Here is a 19153-nt window from a genome sequence, read left to right as displayed (position 1 = left end):
AAATTCGGAAAAAATATATCTTGTATATAAACATTTCAGGCTGTCAGCATAAACCACGAAATTTATCTTTCAACTTTGTTTTTTACCACCAAAATAATATTCTAATAAGAGCCCCCTGGGTGCTTATTACGTCAAATACGGTATTTTGCATCTTGCTTTTGTAATGAGCAAGTAACTCCTGCTTGTAGAGGAATGTGTAATTGCGTTGAAATGTAATTGCAATTTTTAATGTAATAGTGTACTGGATGTTGAGTATTTATTTGATCTTCCACCAGTCCATTCCATATATGGTAATGCTAATTCAGAATTTACTAACATAATATTCCAGGTCCACAGAACCAGTATTTTCCCTTGGTTGATATAGACTTGGTTCAAGTCTGGTAGGTCAGACCAAACTGTAGTACCCACAGGATCGATGTATTCCATGTAAACTGCTATTTGTTACATGTTTCAGCACTGGGTTGCATTAATACAGTCAATTCATACACACCCAATTTGCTAGCGCAGTGTCTTCATGGACATACGTGTTGCTGCAGCAGAAGCAGACCACACTGCTTGTATTGAGTGCTTGGTCAGGTCATCCCTGTCAATAAACCCTTTATTGCTGATGATACTTTGTTATATGTATGTTGGCTAGGGATGAAGAGAACAGGATTAGACCACAATAGCATTAATATTTGTTCTTTAGGATTAACAAAATAAAAGAATTGGTTCTCAGGCAATGGTTTTTGAAAATATAGTGCGCAGCGGGTGGGTGGTGTCTTTTTTTCCTTTCTTTTTTTGTTATTGTTCAAACTAGTATGTAACCAAATAAACAGTTGTGTAACCAATAAACAATTGTGTACAATCAACATGTAAAAAGGGCCTCCCTACATAAATGTATTCCTTGATGAGTAAAATACGGGAATACAGTATTTGACTACTATTGAACTTGGAATATTTAAGGATTTGTTTGTGTGTTTTTAAAAAAATGTAAATATAACGAAATGTGCGGTGAACTTTATGATTATGCAGGCAGTGCCTGAGAACCAAGACTATTATTTTTTTAGCCTTACTGAAGACAGTGTTGATTAAAAAAAGTATTGTTTCTGTGTGACATTTAGGTACAAGTATTAGCACATTTATCAATCCATAAGTCTTCATTGATACAACAGCTTCTAAAATGGCACCTAAGACATTTGACGTTCAGTTATGGAAGACAAATTTGACATCGTCAGCACAGTGAAAATACCAATTTTTTAGCACATTATTCTGCCATATGTTGATGCAACATGTTACACTCTGGGGTATGTCTGTTTTCAGTTCTGAAGCTTATTAGTTTCAAATGATTTCAAAATCCAAAATACTTGCAAATACATTTTCATAAATAAATTATGTAAGCTACTGAGAAGCTAATGTTTACTATCCAAGAGATACTTGTCAAAATTGGTCCTGTCATATATTTATTTAGAGAGTTATGTCCCTTGCTCCCTGCTTTTCAACTTCGTGCATACTGTGAAGTGGAGACAAGTTTTCTCATGAACTACTGACGATACTTGCAAGCTTATCTAAAAGATACTTGTGAAGACTTCATAGGACTCCTTTTATTCTTTAAATAGTTTATTCACTTCTAATGAACAAACAAAATTCTAATGTGCCCCATGGCGGGGGGATAGTGATAACACTGTTTTCTTGTTTTAATTAACTTGGCTTCACTACAATGTAAAAATAATCAATATTTTGTGGCTTTAAATGATGGATGGGTATGAAAGGTGTTAAGATTCTTTTGACAATAACCAGCAGCAATATGCGGGTGTGACAAGAATGATTCCAGACAACCAACTACTGGAAACACGCAAACACTCACCAAGTAATATTTCACTGCTTCAAAGAACACTAAACACATTATGTTGATGCAAAATATTTAATAAGATGTTTGCTGAAATGATAGAAATTTTGTGAGAAAATCAAACAGACGTATTCCTCTGCAAATTAAATCAAATGTCATAAATACTTGCTGGAGTGTCTGAACTAAACTGATACTGATAAAGTGCACAAAGTAATTAGTGAACTGAACTTAAAGTGAAGGCTATACATTAACTCAGGGGAAAATGGCATCACAGAGATATTGAAATGAGATGCATAGTATTGGCGTGAAACAGGTAAGATAAAAAAGTTTGAGGTTCCTTTTTATCAGCCTACCGGATTGCAAGTTTGCAACTTCAAATAAGCAGTTATGAGTGAGTGAGTGAATTGGGTTTAACGCCGCTTTTAACAGTATTCCAGTTATATTGCGGCGTGTCAGCTTAATGTGGGAGGAAAGCCCAAAGTGATGCATGTCTCAGACGTTTACCACTTCGGTGAAACCCACGAGCACGGGTATGGTGCTGACAAACCAAGAAACATAATTGGGGCGAACCAGGATTTGAACCCACAATCATAGGTTTCTGGCGTGCCCAAGGGCCGCAACTCTGCACAGCGAATCGCGGCGCCTTAGATGACTGGGCCACCTGTGCCCCCTTAAGCAGTTATGAAGCATGAAACTAAAATCAACTGCCACATGAAAGGGCGTCAACAATTTCCTTGGTTTGTTATTCAGAAACTCAATAGTTTACACATTGTTACCTTAAGAGTAAAATGCTTTCAAAATAATAACCTCAGTTTCAATTATATGGGTTGGCAGGTAAATAATTTTGTCAAAATTTTAACCAAAAGGCCCAATATGCTTAAGTTTTATCACATAATGAGAACATGACATTACCAGGAAAAACACATAACATAGCTTGGGGGACACTTAACAGATTTCACATCCTGTAAATGTGAAATTTACTCGCCAAAAGAAGTTAAGGACTACCTGATTCTTCGATATTACGATAGTTAACTAGTTAACTGAAAGATTTGTGTATTCTTTAACTTCTTTTGAGTAGTATAGACGAAACAAAAAAGTTCATGAATGATCTCCAAAAATTCTTAAGATTGTAGAGGAAAATGATTTGAGAAAAAGTGTTCCATGGTCTTCCTGGAGAAACCCATCAACATAACAAGGACTGCTCTGATGTTATCTCGTCTACTTTCAACAAGAACTCAAAGATATATCATTCATCATGATCAGTGGTGTCTTCAACAGGAAACATAAAATGGAAGATAAACAAGAAAGCATGTAGCTCACCTACTGATGGTACATACCTCAAACACTCTTGTGAAACAGGTACATTAAAAACATCGTAAGGCACATTATCATGGTATTGTTAAAACTCACAGACCTGTCAACAGTGACACCAGGTAGATACAATGAATAAGAATCTGATTAGATAGACAGTCAGACTGATTGATAGACAGACAGACAGACTGATAACTTATAGATACAGATTGATTAATTGATTAATAGATTGATTGACTTGGGGGTTGGGGTTGGGGGGATAAGGGACACCAGAAAGGGGCTTCACATATTGTACCCATTCGGGGAATCGAACTCAGGTCTTCAGTGTGACGACTAAACTCTTTAACCACTTGGCTACACCACCATCAAGATCAAGAACTTGGCCATGTTCACCTAACTTATGGACTACTTCAAAAAAAAAAGGAATGTAAGTGCTACAACATATGAATAACTGAAATATTGCTGAGAGTGGCGTCAAACAACAAGGAAAAGAAACCAAGTAAAATTTGAGCTTAATTATATTTTTGTGAAATAACAGTCTTGACTTATCAGACCTATATGTGATTACATGAACAATCAATTACGGACACGTTCTCAGAATTCCTATTAAACAATTTTCAGAATGGTTTCAGGACAATAGGGGAAAATATGAAACAAGTTACTAAATTTTAAGGATGGATGCAAGGTATATTATGCAACACTCTTCTAAAGTTAAATTCAATTGCTTCACAAAAAGTCAATTTTCATGAGAATCTAATCAGAACATGGTTGGTGGTTACAAGTGAGCCAAATTTAAGCTTCATTGCTCTAGTAGTTCTCATAAGAAGATGTTTACACACACTGCAGATATACATTAGCTCATTTGACTTTCATTCCAATGACCCAAACAGCAAACATTATGGAACAACGGCTCCTAAGCAACCAGTAACATCTGGTTTCCTAGCAACCAGTGGTGACAGGTCATGTGATTAATCATGATCAAGACACTGACAAGTAAAACACAGTGCAGCACTTCAATGCTGGTAAAAGAACAAGTATAAAATTGTAGTGTAAACTGGCAAGAAAACAACAGTGGCATAGCAGCATGTACTTCCTACTATAAAACACTGGTGGAGCATGACTGCCCAACAGCCATGAGACATAATACCTCCACAAAATACACCGTAATCCGACACAAGAACACAAGTCCGAATATCATAACACAAGTCCGAATATCCGAACACACGTCCGAATATCCGAACACAAGTCCGAATATCATAACACAAGTCCGAATATCCGAACACAAGTCCGAATATCCGAACACACGTCCGAATATCCGAACACACGTCCGAATATCAGAACACAAGTCCGAATATCAGAACACAAGTCTGAATATCAGAACACAAGTCCGAATATCATAACACACGCGCAATCTCCCATTAAAATCAGATCTTAGTGCTCGCGACTGCTACACAAAGATTTGAGAAAATCCCATTATGTCAGAACAACCTTCCATCCGGCCGATCAGAGCATCACGAGATCGAGAAGTGTAAGTCCAAATGTCTTTTCTAAGCATGCAACCTGGAAAAGGTTAACAAGAGGCTTTCTAAATAAGATGGGTTCTATGACAAGATTTGGTCAAAATCATCATCTATCTGTCGCTTCAATACGATAAACATTTGAAACGGAGGAGACTTCCCAGGGCATGTGGAAACTACTGCCATACAATCTCAGCCAAATAATTTTTTAAAAGGTAATTTGAATTAGAAGTTTTCAGTTTGAAACTAGTGCCATAAATTTCGGCAAAGCTGCCTTCTGATAGGCTAATGTCAACCTCCTGTTAATCATTCAAAGTTCATGAAAGGTCATTCTGATGTGGCTTGTAATGGGATGTCCTTAGAATTTCGCGAAGTTGCAGCGTGATTTAAGATTTGATTTGAATGAGATTGACACAAGCAAGGACATTGGTAATTAAAAATGCATTCACAAAACATAATTGAATGCCTCTGCATTAAAACATTTATCTTAAATGTGATCGATGCCACACAAATGACTTCCTGAAAATCAGCAATGTTAATACTTCAGATCTGACTAAAAATAATGTTGATTTCTAGATTCAAGAAAAGACGATGTTTCAAAGACATACCAGACAAGCATGGAGTCTGATATTATGTTCAGTGCTGGTTCCATGGCTAACTGAATTGCCAAATCAAACATTTCACTTTAAACAGAATTCTCTATTTGCCTATCATTAACAACAATGTCTATCTAAAACACATAATATCAAATCAGTTTTACAGCAAGCAAAATATCCTAAATAATAAAATAACCCTTCATTCTCGTATATTTAGAATATTCATATTTGCAGAATTCTACACAATACAGCTTAAAATCAGCCTATGTGAATCAGTACATCAAACATCCATCCAGATATTACTGTATTAGCACTAGAGAATGAACAGGATACAGCTATGTCCAAACACATGAACAAGTATCAAATTAAATAGGTTATAAATATCTAGTCATAAAACCTTGAAGAAAACATTCTGTTGGCAAATGCCAGAGAATTTTTATCACCAAATTAACCATCTTTAACCATCGGGTTTCTTAACAACTTATTGAGCATAGTTCCTCTAATTCTACTCCAAAGGTAGTCTTAGCATTACAACTTTAATGAATCAATGTTATACAACACAAAGTGAGTGAGTTGGGTTTAAGGCCGCTTTTAACATTATTTAAGTTATATCACGGCGTGTCAGCTTAATGTGGGAGGAAAGCCCGAAGTGATGCAGATCTCAGACGTTTACCACTCCGGTGAAACCCAGGAGCACAGGTATGGTGCTGACAAACCTAGAAACATAATCGGGGTGAACCAGGATTTGAACTCACAATCATAGGGACGCAACCATGCACAGCGAAACCTGCCTTAGACGACTGGGCCACCTGTGCCCCTACAACACAAAGAACAGAGTCTGACACTGTTGCCTGCCTGTTAGCTATGGCTAGTAATATATCCATCTAATGTATTCTCTAATAAAATATTGTCATCTGTCATACTGAAAACATTTGTGAACTCTCGAAATCAAATTTCACTTCTTTCTATGTGATGACCAGTATCAGTCTTGGCCCCACTCCACAGAGTGATAATCTCAGTGCAACAACGACACTTCCACATGGACTGATCAGTGTTTCAAATAAAGTGAGTCCAAGAATACATGAAGGCTGCCATAGTATACTCACTGACAAATGAAACGTGAATACCATACATCAGGGTTAGAAATTAACACTAGCCCACCAGCCCTGGGCTAGTACAAATCCTGCGGGCTAGAACAAATTTCCAAATTATTTTATCTTTACGTGGGCTAGTAAAGTCTTTTAGTTTAGTTCTAAGCCTGTACATGTTGGTTAATATATGAAGAATTACTCAAATTCAAGAGATATAAGATTGGTTCTACGCACAAACGAACATACTGGCATGTTGTGTGAATTGAGTCTCAAGAATGTATCACATGTGACGTCATAGACCCATGACTTGAGATGCACCATTTGTCTCGTGCAGGATTAGCGTGTACATTTTGGAAATCAAGTGCAGCATATCGTGATAACAATAAAGTCACTCTGTGGTAACACTTGACTGATTGTTAGTTTTGTCATTAAGTGGTACACATTGGAAACATCTCTTCTTAACATACATACTTCTCTATATGTTTCTATGGTTCGCGTTTCTTTTGGTGGTGAGTTTATTTGCATCTTGGGCACCCGCAAAATCTGCAGTTGTAAACATTAGGGCTATGACGTGTACCCCTTGACTTTCATGGTTATTTGGAACACTGTTTACGATAGTCATAGCGCAACGTGAGTGAGTGGGCTTTAACACTGCTTTGAACAGTACTCTAGTAACTGTAAACCTGGAAACAAATGCGTTTCCAAATTAATACGACTGCTGACCCCTAGCCAAAAATGCGTCTTGATATCAATGCGACTGCCCCATCCAATCCCCAGCGGAATGATGCATATCCTAACCTTAATCCAACCTTACCTTAATCCAAGCAAACAGCAAATAGCATCGCTTTTTAGCACTGAGTAGAGAACTTCCTCAAAAACAATAAACAGAGTTTTCTTAAAAACAACACACAGATTATATGGTAAATTTGTTAACTTGCATTAAAGAAGTTCAATGGCAATAAAATGTATTCACCAACAACAGTTCACTGATTGGTATGCGGAGAAGGTGTCAACAACCTTGACACGAGTGTGTACAGCTCTTGACCCCAGCAGTGATAACTTACCGAATGCCCATTGGGTAATTCCGATTCTTTAAATGGCAATGTTATATACTTGTTACAACAGCTGCTTAATAAACTGTGTTTGTGTTTATATTCAAGTTGGCATTTCCTCTATCCAAATTGTGCAGTGAGGCCATCTTTTTGTTGACAGTCATTTTGGAGACATAAATGCGAAGTTAATTAAAGCGAGCATAGACCACTCACATTTTTTGCATTTTATTCACACTTAATTTCGAAATTTACAGTATATCACTGCATGTCAGCTATGTGTGGGAGGAAAGCCATAAGTGATTTTTTTTGCTAGTGACCTTGGCCTGTAAAGTTACAAACGTGATAAACTACAGTGTTTACCTTATCACTTGAAACAATAAACCTAAAACAATAACAACTTAAAACAGATATAACATAGATTTAACACACATATCTCACATACACTAACATATCTTGCATTCAATAATAAAACAAAATCCTAAACTGGAATGATAGCTTCCAGCTAACTTCATTACAGGTTTACATCAGAGACCAAATATATGGTCTCTGTTTACATGAACGAAAACATCATGTGAATCAGAGGGAAAACAATGTTGCTTATTATGTTTAGTCATAGGTTTATCCAGACACTTCATAATGGGGTATCTATCCTTCTACTGCCCTGGGGTCAACTTTCAGCTCAGGCAGTACCCAGGAACTTCTCATCTTCGGCGATCTCCTTCAGAAGTAAACTGAATTCAGCCTTCAAACGACATTCTTCAGAATCATCAACTTCCTTTATAGCATCACTGGATTCTTCTGAACAGTTGGTCTTGTTATTCCGACTTGACCACACAAAGTCCTCGGTTACCTCTGCATCTACACTGTTTTGACCAGGAGATGTAAGTTTCCTTCTCTGCTTCGACCATACTAAGCTCTCAGTCACCTCATCACCTACACTGCCTTGACCAGGAGATGCGTGTTTCCCATCCAGTTCTGACTGGACCAGACTCTTAGTTACCTCAGGATCTACACTTTCCTGACTTTTGTTGGTATAGCCCGGAATTTTTGAATTCTTATCCTTGCCAGTCTGAATCCAACTCTCAGTCTCAGAACAGTCAGCACCTGCGCTGCTTTCATCCTCGCTGGAGTCTGTGTAGTCACACAACAGTGTGATATTGCACTGGTGAGATGGAAGAATGTCTGATGGAATTGCAGGCAGTTTCAATGGTAATGGCTGAATGCTGTTCGATGTGCAGGATGGTGTTGATACTTCCTTGAGTGGACAGTCTGCTGGTGGCAAGATAGGTGCACAAGGATGGTCCGTGTCTGATGCTGAGGCAGTCTGGGTTTGCTGTGGGTCATTGCATGTCAAGGAGTCATGAGGTCGTTTATCAACACATGTGTTTGTGGCGTCTGATGTGCTAGTAACTGTTGACAACATCAGTGGGGCAGGTGGACCAGTATCAACATCAACCATGTTTGTCAAGTTTAAACACAGAGGACCCTTACTATTTTCTGTTCTGACAACTCCCTTTTCATTGTGATCAGTGTTGACATAGACATTCATATCACTGTCGCCCAGATGTGTGTCTGCTATAGCAACACTCTGACCATACTTCAGGCACCTCTCATTATCACCACTGATCTCCGCAGGGAGTGCTACTGAAGAAAGACTTTTGTCTATGGGACAAATTGTACTGTCACCAAACTCAGTGATGACCTTGACATCTGTGGTGAGAGTTGCTTCAGTCTCCTTCAGAGGAAAAGAAAGAACAGAGCAATTGTCCTGACAAGTTGAAAGTCTTGTGTTTATGTCTATAACGCTGGATGACATCTTTATAGGTGTGCTGGTAAATGTCACAGGCCATACTGATGGCACCTGTTCCTGACTCCTGTTGGGGAACAACAGATGTCGAGACATCTTGTGAGGGTCATCCCAATCTGAGAAGACAGACGATTCTGTGGCCGAGTCTGTGACTGGCTCTGTGTCTGTCTGATGCTCATACATATCTGTATGTGGTGGCTCACCCTCGCTACAGATGACCACACTGGATGGCTGATTATTACTGTCTATGGATAGCAGTTCTATGTTTGTCATGTTGTTGTCTGAAATTAACTGTTCTTTACTGGCATACACATTTGAAATGTTCTGGTTTTCGGAAACCCGTCCTGATAGAAATGGATCCTTCCACTCTGAAATAGCAGTTCCCAGAGCTTCACTGAGACTTAAATCTAGAAGGTCTCTGTCCTGTAAAGTTATCTGTGTGGATACCTCGGTCTCAGATTCTGTCTCTGTTGTAAGAGTCCAACTCTCTGAGTCCTGCACAGGAGGCAGAGGGAAGAAGAAGACATCTGACTGAGGGTCCGTGTAGGACACTGTTGCTGAAGAATCCCCGGAGCCAAGTGCTAGAGTCTGGGCAGGACTACATTCCTCAAACTTCTTCACCATTTGTCCTAGCTCTGGATTGTCGTAGTAGAAATGGCGGAGATGAGAGAGGTTGGGAGCAGGTTGGGGAGGAGGGACAGGCTCATCCTCTGGGGCTGCGAGAGCTTTTTTTCCACATTCCCTCCCTGGGTTCCACAAACCTGTTTCCTGGCTCTGTACCTTTCTGAGAGTGTCTACAGATAAAAAGAAACATAGAATATGTTCCATATTGAAAATCAATAAAACTCAAAGAACTCACTTTGTTTCAAGAGGCTGCTAATAATAAACTAGAAACGTTTTCACTGGTCCTCCGAGTTTGTAGCCTAAGTACTGTCGAAAATTCAAGAAAAATGCTTCATATATTAAATATGAATAACTGGGCTATGAAAATAGCATATATCAAAATAACGCAAAACTACCTAATCTTGCCTGTCCTAGCAGACACTGTGATTAACTTAATAAGGTACTTTTACAAGTTAAATGATGATAAACTTAGAAAATATTCATGTGTTGTCATGCATGAATGAAACGGCCTGATGTAACTACCTAACACCTTTCCCGGGGTGATGACCCCACACCGGCCCGTGCATTCTCACAGGTGTTAAAATCAACTTGGTGTTGGGGATCGTCTCAAAATATTGCTGTTAATGTACTTTATTGAGATATGCGTTGACAGGTGTAGCAATAAGGATATGTACTGCATAATATTTGCTTATAAAAATCATGGAACAGTTAAAAGGTATCAAAGCTGTCTAATATCCTTGTATGTCCCGGTTTTGTTTTTGAGATGTCCCTACCTTCTTTGTTTCATTTATCGTATTGTGGACTTGTTGAAATGAAAGCCCCAGAGCTTGGGCAATTCAGTAATCATGGTAATACACCCTATCTAAACTAATTAATAGTTTCCCTCAATGAATGACAGACAATGACACATTGAAACATCAACATTAGTCACTCAATAGATTTATAGTTTCAGGCCCAACCTTTCGTTCGACATGTACAAACTTTTACCTAAAATACATGTTTTGGGGGCTACAAACGTTTTCGAGGACATGGCATGGAGTTGACTTTGCTGGATTACTGCTAAAATCTGTGCAAAAACCCTGCTCACTCATTCACTCTCAGTCATCTCACCTGCAAAATCCTCCTGACCTCCCTGAAAGAACGCCCTGCAGATGGCCCCAAGAGCCTCTCGCTGAGCCTCCATCAGACGCAGGTGAGATTTGCACTGGATGTGTCTCTCATAGCGGAGTCTAGACGTCAACACTTTGTGACACAGCATGCAATGGTGGACCTCCTTCAGATGCCGGGACAGCTTGTGTGCCCGTGCCTCCAGCTAAAATCAGAACATATCTTACAGATTTAACCCTAGCATCAAGTTCTTAAAGATCAATACAGTTCAATACCACACATCTTTGTTCCTTGGAACTGCAAGAAATATGCATGATGATTTGCCACTGATGTTTTCTTTACCTTTGTTGTTTGACAATTGTTTGTGAACAATTTCAATCATATACAATCATAACAGTCAAAGAACACTAAGCAGGCACGTGATTGGATGACAAAAACCCAAGAACTCATAAACCTCATAAACCACCAGAAATCATTATATATCAAGTTGGCAAACATGCAGAGGTAATAAAGATGGAATTCTGACTTTAAACAGAAATATCGCAAGTCTGAAAGAGGTACAAATTAATCCAAAAGTTTAATCTACAAATATGGACTTGAATTGTCATCTCAAAAAAATGAAAAATATGTAGTCAGCAATATTTCAGCAGTATACCCAAATGTTCAGTTGATAACTATAAAACTAAAAATTGGTGTATAAGTACAGAGTCAGGCACCTTCCTTAAGTTCACAGAGATGCCAACTCTAATTGAAGCTTTGGAGGAATTAGTGTGGTTAAAAAAGATTAATTTTATGTCAAAAAGAGTAATGTTAACAGTACCATGATAATCATGATGATGACAAAGATATTTTAAAACAATTATGCTAATAACAGTGCGCACAATCATATATTTTCTTGTTCAGGGCAGAGTGTGTGGCGCTTTGACATTTCTAAGTAGTTTCTTTTAAGATATTTGTTCATCAGAGTGTGTGGCACTCTTGACCTTTTTGAGTAGTTTCTTGGTAGGTATTTGTTCATAACAGGCAGTTAACTCTGCAGCCATTGACACCTCCCTTCAGAATGTTCAGGATCATCATTGATGAAAGTACATTAACTGACAAATTTAGTCTGAAGTCAGTTTTGTTCTTTCTGACTTGGCTAAATATGTGCTCACTGTCAGCATTAATTTAGAAAGTACAGAAAGGCTTTGTAATGCACTGTCATCGATCGATAATGTGAGTAGGTCGGCGATCAGACTAATTTTCTTCAGAAAAACTTAGAATATAACAACAGATTGTTTCCTTATTTAGATTCTACATGTATAACATCCAGTCGTAAAATAATACACTGTACTTTGATTAACTACCTACCTTTGATTAACTACCTACCTACCTTATTTTTAAAGGCGATATGGCAGGTGAGACACTTGTGTGGATGAACGACTGTGACATGTTCCCTCATGATGTGTGTGAGACGGGTACAGAAGGAGCCGCAGTAGACACACTTTCTTAGTCGGAGGCGTGGCTGAGTCAACTGATCTCCCTGGATTATGTTGAACGTGATGCGATGTGTGTTCTCCTTCTCTACTGCCACTCGGCTGTCAAATTGACATTTCGCCTTACCATGTGACTTGCTGGCCGGGGACCTTGGCTTCAGGGCACTGCTGTTGGAGGAAACATTTGATGTCCCGTCCTTGGATTTCCTCCTATGCCTATCCACATGGCTCCCACTCTCTCTACTGGACAATGCCCTGTTATGCTTGCAGTCAGAAACCTCAGATAAGTGCCTTTTCCTCTTGGAGACTTCACATTGTTTTGAATGTCTGCCTCTACGATCAGTTCTTCTACCTACCTTACAGCTGCATTTGTATTTTGAGTTAACATTCTCGCCTTCAGAGTTGCTCCCTTTCTTCCTTGAATGTTTGTGATTCACTGGAGCATCCCACATGCCGACAGAGCTTCTGTTCTTTTCAAGACTATTCGACTTCCTTTTGTTTCTCAAATCATAGTCCTTATTGCCATTGATATGCTTCTTCTTATCACCTCTATTTTGTTTTTCTGATGATCGTACGACGACTTCAGAATCTTTCCTAGGAGACTGAATTTCCTGATTCATCAGCATATCACTTGAGACAGTTGATACTTCAGGAAAGCTGAGATCAGTAGTGTCCACTATATCTCCTTTCATCTGAGGATGTACATCAACATCAAGGTTCACATCTTGACTCCAGATCTCCTGGTCATTGGTATGGCTTACAGGATCCTCATTGTCAGCTGGACGGTTTTCCATCTCTGAATCAGAGACTTCACTATTTGATAGTCTTGCCTTCTTTGAGGAGCAGTGTGGATTCACATCAGATGAAGGTTTATCTACTGACCTTTGCTTCCTCCAAACGTCTGTGTAACTAACATTGACAACACATTCAGCACTGAGCTGTTCCTCAGAAGACTTTAGTTGACCCCTCTGACAAGCACCAAGTCTACTGTGAGGAAAACTCTTTCTAGTAGCAGTACCCTTCGTATCCTGAACACAAGAGAGTACTATACCATCTTCTATATTACTTGATGAAGAGCAAAATGGCTTCCGAAAGTTGTCTTTCTTGATGCTAGTAAACTTTAACTTAATACCAGGATTCGTGTCTGTCTCTGACTGGATACTTGTCACACTCAAAGCAAGTTCCGTGACATTTTCAGTGTTGTCTCTGTTCTCATCCTCGCTACTTCCTGTATGATCTGAACAGTTCCTTGTTGTGCCCTCATCATTTCTGCAATGAGATCCTTCCTCATTACCACTCCAGGCTGTTGTTTTGGTGCCTAGGCCCCATGATGCCTTCTCTGGCTCAGCGGTTCTCTGTGTCTTAGCAGTAACTGACTTCATGGACATCTTCAAAGGTGTCAGTGACTTTAAGTTCATGGTGGGAGTCACACTGGAACGGGAATGAGTATTCTCACTCCCTCTCTGCCTGGAGTTCCGGGTGCGAGTCACACAGGTACGATTTGTAGGGGAATGAGTGGACACCGCCCTAAGGGGTGTTCGTGTCTTCTTACTCCATTTTTGTCCCCGGTTCATGGGAGGAGTCACATTGGTACTATGAGTGCGGGAATGTGTGTGAAACATTTGTGACTGTTTTGAAGACACAGGAGTCCCTACCTTTTGAGTAGAAGCTGTTGGTGCAGCTCGATGGTCTCCACATCTGGACGTCATCACATTGGCAGTCCCTTTCTTTGTCACAGACAACCTGAGCGGGGTCACACATCTCGAGCCCAAGCTTTGTGTCGAGTCTGTCTTGATAGGTTTCTGTTGAAGATCTCTTAGTCTACGCATGGGTATACTCAATGGTATCACCTTGCCAGATGGAATGACTTGGGACTTCAGGTTTCTTTTTCGATCACAGATCTTGCGTTCAAGGGAACGTGTTGATGGAGTTACAAATGTCTTGCTTTTACTTACAGGAGACTTGATCAGATTGAGAGGTGACCTTGCTTGAATGGGAGGTGACTTAGTATGACTTGATTTAGGCTTATCTTGACTGGGGGTTAACTTAATGTATTTTAACTGACTCATTGGAGATTGAGTGCGGCTTATCTTTGCTTTACTAGGGAGTGATTTAACATGATGAAGGGGAGTTTTCAATAGACTCAGTGGAGATCTAGCATGGCACAGAGGTGTCCTTACTTTACTAGGTGGTGGATTAATGTGACGAAGAGGAGACTTTAATTGGCACATTGAAGCGTTAGTGTGGCACAGAGGAGTTGCTGCTTCACTTGGAAGTGATTTAATGTGACTTTGAAGGGATTTTGTGTTGCTCTCAGCTTGATGCCGGGATTTGGTTTGCTTCACAAAGGACTTTGTATGACTTAAAGGGGACTTGAGTTGTAAACTAAATCTATCTCCCAGGCATCTCCTGGTCATCCGCTTCCGACCCTGTAGCTGGCAATGCCCTTCCTTTTTGACATCCATTGGACTGCATTCTAATGATCTTGACTTCCTCACTGATTTGTTCTCTCCTGTAACTACACTCTTTCTTGCAGACACACATGTGCGAGGGTTTGTTCGTCGTGATACTGGAATTGACTTTGGTTCACTACCTTTGTTACTTTCTGATGGACCTTGTGAGCCTGGTTTTACACATCTAATGAGAGTTATTTTCAGACCACTTCCTGACAATTTTACTTTATGACTTTCTTGAGTTTTGGGGGCCCGTGCTCCAGAATGCAGAGACATGTTGGCAAGGGTAGGAGGAAGTGAGTTACTCTCAACACGAGTGTGTTCTGACTTTCTGGACAAACTGGAAAGTTCAGGGAGATGCATAGCTGATGATGTTTCTTTGAATGATTCATGTTTTTGTTTATTTAAGGAAACTGTATTCTTAGTGGCTACAGTGACTGGATCAGGTGTAAACAACTGATCCTGCTTGACTGGTTCTCTGCTCTTCATACGGCTCATTGCTTGTGTAACTTTGTTTTTTGCACCTTGTCGGGCAGCACGACCCAAACTGACAGATCGTGGAAGGAAACAATATGAAGATTTTAGCTTGGCTGAGCTGGTTTCACTATCACTATCATCAGTGGAGTTCTTGTGAGTCTTTCTAGAAGACACATAGTTCAAATATTCAGAAGACCAGAATCTTGGAGGACTTTTAACCTTAGAGGATATGTGTTTTTCACCTTGTTTGGGCTTCAAAAATGAAAATCCTAACCCTTGAGAGTCCATATTTTTCAGATTATTCTTTTTCAACTCCAATGATACGTCTGGGGATTTCATGGTTGACAGTTCAATTTGTCTTTCACATGTTTTTGTGTCATCATGCTTTATGATTTTAGAAGACTTTTGTGGAGATCTTACAATCACAACAGTTCTTTTGCTATGAGAGGCATGTCTATTTTCTGTACTGTACGAAGGAGAAAAGTCAACATGTTCATTTTTCTGCTGATCATATGGCTGTTTCGCTGATGTGATGATAGGATCTGAATGTCTTCTTGCATCCCTGTTGACAGTCTTTGAACAATTTTCAGTCTTATCCCTATGTGATCTCTTTTTCTCAGAATACATCTGATCCACTGATGTTCTGTTTTCATCCCTGTGTCTCACAGCTTTGCCTTCTTCATGTGAAGACGGACCTTTGTCTTTACCTCTTGGAGAATATGACCGAGTTGCTGATGTATTGATGGGATCTGCTTGTCTCACTCCACTGATGACCTCACCACATGGAACACTTCTTACTGTATCCAGAGATTGTAATTGTGTACCAGTCTTGCTCTTGACAACTGATGGATGACTCTTCTCTTTTCTGGATCTGTGATGTCCTCTTTCTGTTCTGTGCTGATATAACCTATTCTCTGGTTCGTCTATTGGAGAGGACCGTCTTTCAATTTGTCTGTCAGATTGACGTAAATGATTTTTGATTTCACTCAAGTGAACATGGCATGAAAGACCTGCACTGTTTCCCTTTGATCTTAATTGTGAGTATTTGTCAGGGGGCGAAAAAATATGTTCATTTTCTTTTATTACATCTGGTGCTTGCCTCCCTTTCACTGTCTTCGAATCTGACTGCAGGCTATCTTCACGACTCTTGTCTTCTGTTTGACTTCTTTTTGCTGTGTTAACATGATCAAAGGAGAGACTTTTGTCTACAACAGGTGGAGGGATCTTTTCCATGCTTGTGGGATGAGGTTGAATACTTTGATTAACTTCTTCACCTGGCTTGTAATCGGTCCATCTATCTAATCTAGACCTGCGATGACGATCTTCTAATCCACGAACGAATGATTTGTCTCTACGTTTCTCTGTAGATGTATCACTTGGTACCAGTTCATCGACTGAAACTATAAGACTACCTCTTGATTTCAACTCCTTCTCTGTCTCTGGAGAACTATCTACATTCACATCCAGGTTATCTGAGCTGGCCTTTCCTGCAGAATCATTCTCATTCTGACATTTTCTGTGATGATATTCTCTTACAAGTGTCTTTACATCCGCACCACAACTGCGATTCCTGCTCATGTCATCACTCTCTGTTTGATCAGCTTTTTTAGCAACTTGGGACTTAGCGTCTGCATCTCCTCCACTGTTTGTATGACTGTGATCTCTGCAGAGAGAGACTGGTTTGGCACCACCAGATGGGTGTGAGCTGTTTGTATGACCATGATGACTGAGTTCTCTGCAGAGAGACACTGGTTTGGCACCACCAGATGGGTGTGAGCTGTTGTGGTTGTACTCAAATACTTCCTGTACTGGGGTCTGCCTGAAGATAGTCTCTCTGGTCTGCACTGTGACAGTCTCTTTCCCACAGGTCTTGTCATCCTTCTGCATGTGAGACCTTCGTAGAGTGCCAGTAACCGTCCGACATGTGACAACTTTCTCCACATGTACTTTCTCTGTTGCACACTGGTCACCCCAAGGCTGTTGCTGGTATCCTGAATTGTCTCCTGGATTAAAGTTCTGATTGAGAAAGGTGGGATAATTTGTATTTGATTGCATACTGTTCATCATATTGCTACTGTCTTGAGCAGTTTGCCACCGACCAATCCTAGAGTTGTGTAATGGCAATGGCTTACTGTCTGTGGACACACAGCTGTCCATGGACATACCATGGGCTCTGTAGAACATCTGCTGCTGCTGCAGACACATTCTCATCTGTGATATGTTTTGCATACAATTCCCACTGAAGTTCTGTTGCTGGATCATCATCATTCTGTGTGCACTGTTCTGGTTTATCTGTGGATTTAGACTATGGTTTTGCAACATTCTTGGCTTGAGAGAATTCTGAGACATTGGAAACCTTGGCATATTGTTCCCTTGATTCGCCTGATTGTAGCTAAAGTTTCCCTGGTTCCAGTTCATCATACCACACTGATTGTCATTCAGCATTCCAGCCGCAACCATGTTGTGCTGGGCTCCTCCAGTCCACTGATTCTGTCCAACGGAACCATTCTGGTGGATTGCTCCACCTGCCATATTCAATGGACCATACTGTCTAGAACATATACCGATGTTGTTCGGTGTTGAGTGTTGAAAATGTCTACACCCAAAATTACCCCTTCCTTCAGCAAATAGCCCTGGACCACATGAGCTCAAGTTCACATTTCCTGAAGCACAGAATCCCATGTTTGCCTGTGCATGGTGATTGTTTCCAAAGGCTTGAGTGGGATCCCCAAGCAACCCTGGACGAAACCTGAAATTCATTCTTTGACTGCTTATCTTTTCATTTCTTTTTTCAATCAAGGAAAATTATCACATTCTTTGGAAAACTCAGTTTCAACTTCAGAGTTCTTGTTCTAGTTGGTGTCTGTCTTGCAAGGAAGCAGGCTGCACTTTTCCATAGTGTCCTGATATAAACAGAAGAATCATTGTTACAAAACATTGCTAGAAAAATATTAATCATCATATTAGGTAAGTATCTACAGTGTTCAAAATTCAGATAAACTTCAGTCATACAGATGGACTGGCAGGTATGGTAAATTGCCAGTCAGGTAACAAATCATCCACCAATAAAGACTGAACAATAAGACAAATAATTACAGATGATAATACTCTATACTCACTTAAGAAGTTCATATTCAATGTTTTATTAACTAATGGGATATGTGCATTTTTAAAAAAAAGGGAGAGAGCATCTGAGAACAGCCCGTCGGCAGGTAGGTATCACTGACCAACACCCATGCACATTATAGAAACAAATTCTACATCATTTCCTGTTTTGAACAGGTTCATTTCGACTGGACCAAAGCCTTTTGAACTTCTTAGTCTAAACTTGTTTTGTTTTTTTTGCATCATTTTCAGAAGATTGTCTTATTGATTGAAATTAAAAAGTAATTGTATTTAAAATGCCAGGCTTTTGCTAAGTGCAGTCTGTGCCCAACACTTATGAGTCTACTAGTTCGAACTTGGCTCTTAGCATCATTATTGGTATCTTTTAGTGTTATCCAATCTCATTAAAATCAGATCTTAGTTCTTGCTACCGCTAAACAAAGATCTGAGGACATCCCATTAGATCTGGGTCAAATCAGAACGACCTTTCATCTGACTAATCAGAGCGTCGCTTACCAGATCATGAAGGTGACAGTCGGAATGTGATGCAACCTTGAAAACTTTAACATGGGGTATTCCGAACAATAGTTACGGGCTTAACGACTGAATCCATACAATCTAGCCCATCTATTAGCCATTCCAGAATGTTCTTTTGTTCAGGTTTCAAATTTTTAATCAAGAATTTGTCAAAATATGTTTCGAAGAGAAGT

The 19153-nt window shown here is 39.7% G+C and overlaps 1 protein-coding gene across 1 annotated transcript; it reads right to left on the bottom strand.

The window, feature by feature from the left end:
- Nucleotides 1-3378: 3378 nt before the first annotated feature.
- On the bottom strand, nucleotides 3379-17870 carry LOC124133912. The gene is made up of 3 exons (XM_046498496.2): nucleotides 12306-17870; nucleotides 10937-11138; nucleotides 3379-9996 (listed from the first exon to the last, which is right to left on the bottom strand). Exons 1-3 carry the CDS (start codon nucleotides 17868-17870, stop codon nucleotides 8075-8077), a joined length of 7689 nt encoding a protein of 2562 aa, XP_046354452.2. The 3' UTR covers nucleotides 3379-8074.
- Nucleotides 17871-19153: the final 1283 nt, after the last annotated feature.

This window comes from Haliotis rufescens, unplaced genomic scaffold (genome assembly GCF_023055435.1).
Source record: "Haliotis rufescens isolate VD_foot unplaced genomic scaffold, xgHalRufe1.0.p SCAF_17, whole genome shotgun sequence".
Lineage (NCBI taxonomy): Eukaryota > Metazoa > Mollusca > Gastropoda > Lepetellida > Haliotidae > Haliotis > Haliotis rufescens.
This window is presented reverse-complemented; position numbering and strand designations above follow the sequence as displayed.